Genomic DNA, 4,707 nt, shown 5'->3' with positions numbered 1-4,707 from the left:
TAGACATCGAATTCAACGTATTATTACACCTGGACACCGAAAACTATAAAGCGCACTATCTGGACCTCGTCATCGGCAACCTGGGATACCTAGACATCGAATTCAAGCTTGATTCATAAGAATCGACTTAAAAATTCCCTAGCGACACTTTCTGCCAAGCGTAGAGAACCTTCTTTTCCGGCAGCGGTGGTAATACGATGTAAGGATACGAAATCTCTCCAGATAAACATGAAGCAATTGACTCAATATATATTATATAAGTATATACCTAATTTACCTAAATAGAAATCTTCCTCCTGACCGATAAAGTCTATCGACCTAATTTCGAAATACGCGCGCGATATCGAAACTGGCGATACCTGCGCCGCCAGCGTCGAAAAAGTGAAAGTAACGTTTCTGATTATGACGTCATCATACAAGAACGTCGGCGTTAGGAGGAAGTATCTTAAAAATAAATTTTCCCATTTGGACTTTGCGTCGCAATATCTCCGCTCGTAGGGCACGTAGCGGAATATTATGAGAGAAACCCCCCCCTAATTGGACCCCAAGCTATCGATCAAGCCTACTTAGAACTTGATCCGTTCACTCGTTATCGAGATCTCAACATCTCGGGTACTCGCAACCCGTCGCGTCGCGTCGCGTAAAAGAGTCACGGTCGGTCTCGCTCCGCGTGTACTTGGCGCGAGACACTACCGTGTCTCTTGATCGATAGAAATTGACATAAACGATTAACGCTAATCGAGCAGTGATCAGGGCCCATATATTCTGTACACGCTTAATACCGACACTTATCGGTTCGATAAGCATCGTTGCGCAGGTTTTTCATATCGTATAAAAGCTGAAAAATTGGGCCTGATTGGGCCCCAGTTTATTTTTCCACGTGACAAAACTTACTCGTTGATGGCTTTACCGCGTTTGAAGCATTCACAAATTTTCCGCTCGCCCGAAACTCAAGATGGCGGTAGGTCACATGACTCCAGGGCAGAGATGCCGGCGGGCGCTCGGCAGTGTTCGGCGTCATTCGGCGTTCGGTCGCGCTCGGCGTGGCTCGGCATCACTCGGCATTCGTTGGCGTCTCATGTCTAAAGCCCGGTGTCCACGATGCAAGAACTGTGTCCAAGTTTCGATTCAAACCAATAAACTTGCAACTCTTACAGAAAAGTAGCAGTTTCATTGGCTTAAACCGAACCTTAACACCGGGCCTTAGGGCCAATTTCACCAACCACAGTTAGCTTAACCGATGGTTAAAGTTAGCAGAATTGACCAATAGAAATGAATCCACCCTGCTTTCTATTGGTCAATCCTGCTAACTTTAACCGTCGGTTAAGCTAACTGTGGTTGGTGAAAATGCCGTAAGTACGTAAAACGTAAGCGTAAGAAAATCTATCAATCCCAATCGAGTCCCAGCGCAATACTTGATTGGGATTGGTCGATTTTCTTACGCTTACGTTTTACGTCCTTACGCGATTTTGTGTGTGAAGGCCTTAAGGGCCAAAGCACATATGACAGTCGGTAATCGTGGACGTAAGTAAGGGCCAAAGCACATATGACAGTCGTAGTCGTGGACGTAAGGGCCAAAGCACATAACATGGCGTAGCGATATACGACGGTCGTAGTCCTCGACCTGACAAATCAAGATACGCCAAAGCTTGTGCGTTAGGGTCAAAGCACATAACATGGCGTAGCGATATACGACGGTCGTAGTCCTCGACCTGACAGATCAGGATACGCCAAAGCTTGTGCGTTACTTACGTCCACGACTACGACTGTTATATGTGCTTTGGCTCTTACTTACGTCCACGACTACGACTGTCATATGTGCTTTGGCCCTAAGTAAAGGCTATTCTACAATTGCGTAAAAGTAGGGTTGTAGGAGTAGGAGTAGTAGTAGTCGTGAATCTTGTACAACAGATCAATCTACAATAGAGTAAGGGCCAAAGCACATATGACAGTTGTAGTCGTGGATGTAAGTAACGCACAAGCTTTGGCGTATCCTAATTTGTCAGGTCGAGGACTACGACTACGACCATCGTATATCGCTACGCCATGTTATGTGCTTTGACCCTAAGGGCCCGGACACACACTTTTTCGTAACAGTAACAGTAGGATTTCGACCAATCGTGTTACTCGATTCGGGAACGTACGGCCGTACGTTTTCGAATCGAGCAACGCGATTGGTCGAAATCCTACTGTTACTGTTACGAAAAAGTGTGTGTGGCCAGCTTAACGCACAAGCTTTGGTGTATCCTGATTTGTCAGGTCGAGGACCACGAGGACTACGACTGTCGTATATCGCTACGCCATGTTGTGTCGCCGCGCCGGCGCGCCGAGCCGCCGCCGCGTAAACTCACATATGGTTCGCACGGCCGTCGCCGCCGTCGCTGTCGCTATTGTCGCCGTTCAGCTGCTCAAGCTGCTGTGCCTGCTGCCTGCTGTTAGGCCTGTTAGCTATAGTGCTATCTCGCCGATAACTCGCTCGTCACGATGAGGTGACGGCGCCGCGGGCCTGATTCGCGTATGATCGCGCGCGCGCGCGCGCGACTTCTTTCTTCTTTGTCGACACAGGTCTCGGAGTCATCGTCGTCGTCGTCGTCGTACTCGTCGTGGTCGTCGTCGTCGTCGTGGTCGTCGTGGTCGTGCGTAATTTCCGTCTCGCGCGGGTCGCAGATGTGAGACGTGCGAGTTTTACCGGGACCGAAACGTAGAGAGCGAGAGCGAGAGCGAGAGTGAGAGAAAGAGAGGGAGAGAGCGTGCGTAAAATGGCACAGGACACCGACGATATCAACCTCACGCCGCAGGAGTTGCAGACGCTGTCGGAGCTGGACAGGTGATTAACTCTGCTCGGTTTTTGCGCGTATCTCGAGTCTTTCTCGACTGCGGATTTAACGTTGCGGTTTCACGTCCCGTCGAGGCGACGAGTCACGTCATGGTATAACCTAGAAACGCGTTTGACAGCACGCGCTCGTGCGCAACCTACTGACACCGTTTTCGCGCTTCCGACTGTACCACATTCCGCGGATACGCCGCGAGATCTTTTGCGATAATAAAACCGCGATGCGCGGGTAAAGCCGAAAACACCGCGTCTCGCTTCGCGAGATTTTTTTAATCGCCGGCGCGCGGTGTCGACGGCAACGAGCGGCTGATCACAGGCTGACGTAAACATGAACGTCAAGGGAGCCCGGGTTTTCCGATCGCGGACGGAATGCACGCCTACAACCGTAAATGCGACAATGCGATCTAATAGAAGGCACTTTCTCTCTTGTATCCGTGCACAGTCGTCAGTTTGGCTTCCTCAAACTGAACTCCCCAGAGCAGACGAAGAAAAAGGCCCTGGTGGTACGTGCTATCAAATACCTGGAACGCATGCTGGTTCAGGCCCAGGCGGAGAAGCAGCGCAGGAAAGCCGATAATACAAAAGCGTGCCTGGACGACAAGGAAAACGAGGATGAAGCTAAGGGGATAAGCATCGATCCCAAGACGTACTGCAAACTGGGACATTTTCATTTACTTTTAGAGGATTACAGCAAAGGTACAGCTTCCTTCCTGTTTTGTTCTTGCCATAAAACAGCCTGGAACAGACTGTTTCACGTCTGTTCAAGATTTGGACTCATTTGCGAATTAATCGGTTGATTCGAGATTTACTTTATAATTGATAACATTCTTTCAAGCAAATGGAATTTTCTTTAATTTTTCTTAATCTTAAATAAACACTTGTTTGTGTAAAATAGACAAATAGACAAATAGACATTAGGGAGTAACATTAAACTTGAGGTTGTTGACATTCCAGTGATTGAGAAACCTGTCAAAACAAATGGTGACAGAGCCTTCCAGGGGCTTTGAATTGAATTCCATTGATTAACCTATTTTCTTTAAATCTTTACCTCGTGTGAAATGATTTTTATTTTATTCGATTTTTATTAACGCGGAGCAGACTCACTCTGATGAGTTTTCTTCTTTTTTCTTATCACAGCGATGTCAGCATATCAGAAATTCTACTCTTTAAAAGGCGATTACTGGAAGGATGCTTCGTTTCTATATGGGTTGGGCCTTGTTTACTTCCATTTCAACGCCTTCCAATGGTGAGTGCAAATAATTTTTTTTAATTATATGCGCGTGGAGTGGTGAATTTTATTACAAAATTCATGTGCAATATTTGATGCATGATTGTATCTCGTGACCCTAATTTTAGTAATATGAATTAAATAAAGTAAAATCAAATTAATTGTGAATTAATTAATTTGAAATAAATGAATTTAATCAATAATAAATTGCTAAATTTAAATAAACTAATATTTATAATAAATAAATTCCAATTCTATCCAATAAATAAAAACCAATTCTATCAAATTGACATCCAGTCCAGTTAAATAGATTTGATATTTTTTAATTCAAACTTTATCATGAGATTTAAAGATATTAAATTCTACCAAAGCAGAGTATTAATAAAATAAAATCGGATTAAAATTAATTGACGGGTATGATCTGTTTGCTTATTCTTCTAAAACTTTGCGAAGAATTTTTCTTTTATCGGAAATCTTTTATTAATGTCTTTTAAATAGTTTTACTGACAAAAAAGCTTTATAATTATTAGTGCCTTTCATTAAAATTGCTGAGTTAGTTGTGGCTCTTCGTGTTCTCGTTTCCACTTTTATTATTTAAAAAACAGAAAATGATAAAACGAACATCCATATAGGCCGCGAAATAAAA

At 44.5% G+C, this 4,707-nt stretch overlaps 1 protein-coding gene across 1 annotated transcript; it reads left to right on the top strand.

Annotated features, from left to right (window-relative positions):
• Positions 1 to 2,425: 2,425 nt before the first annotated feature.
• On the top strand, positions 2,426 to 4,134 carry LOC112457665 (histone demethylase UTY-like). Its single transcript, XM_025020843.1, has 3 exons — positions 2,426 to 2,827; positions 3,276 to 3,529; positions 3,971 to 4,134. Exons 1-3 carry the CDS (start codon positions 2,760 to 2,762, stop codon positions 4,081 to 4,083), a joined length of 435 nt encoding a protein of 144 aa, XP_024876611.1. The 5' UTR covers positions 2,426 to 2,759; the 3' UTR covers positions 4,084 to 4,134.
• The last annotated feature ends 573 nt before the right edge of the window (positions 4,135 to 4,707 follow it).

Source organism: Temnothorax curvispinosus, unplaced genomic scaffold (genome assembly GCF_003070985.1).
Source record: "Temnothorax curvispinosus isolate PA1 unplaced genomic scaffold, ASM307098v1 QBEX01008057.1, whole genome shotgun sequence".
Taxonomy (NCBI): domain Eukaryota; kingdom Metazoa; phylum Arthropoda; class Insecta; order Hymenoptera; family Formicidae; genus Temnothorax; species Temnothorax curvispinosus.
The sequence above is the reverse complement of the archived record's forward strand: the minus strand, read 5'-3'. Positions and strand labels throughout refer to the sequence as shown.

Excerpts from the sequence above, each read along its gene's own strand:
- LOC112457665 (XM_025020843.1), top strand. The coding sequence starts at position 2,760 with ATGGCACAGGACACCGACGATATCAACCTCACGCCGCAGGAGTTGCAG. Across the intron at positions 2,828-3,275 it reads ACGCTGTCGGAGCTGGACAG|TCGTCAGTTTGGCTTCCTCA; the intron begins GTGATTAACTCT and ends ATCCGTGCACAG. Across the intron at positions 3,530-3,970 it reads TTTAGAGGATTACAGCAAAG|CGATGTCAGCATATCAGAAA; the intron begins GTACAGCTTCCT and ends TTCTTATCACAG.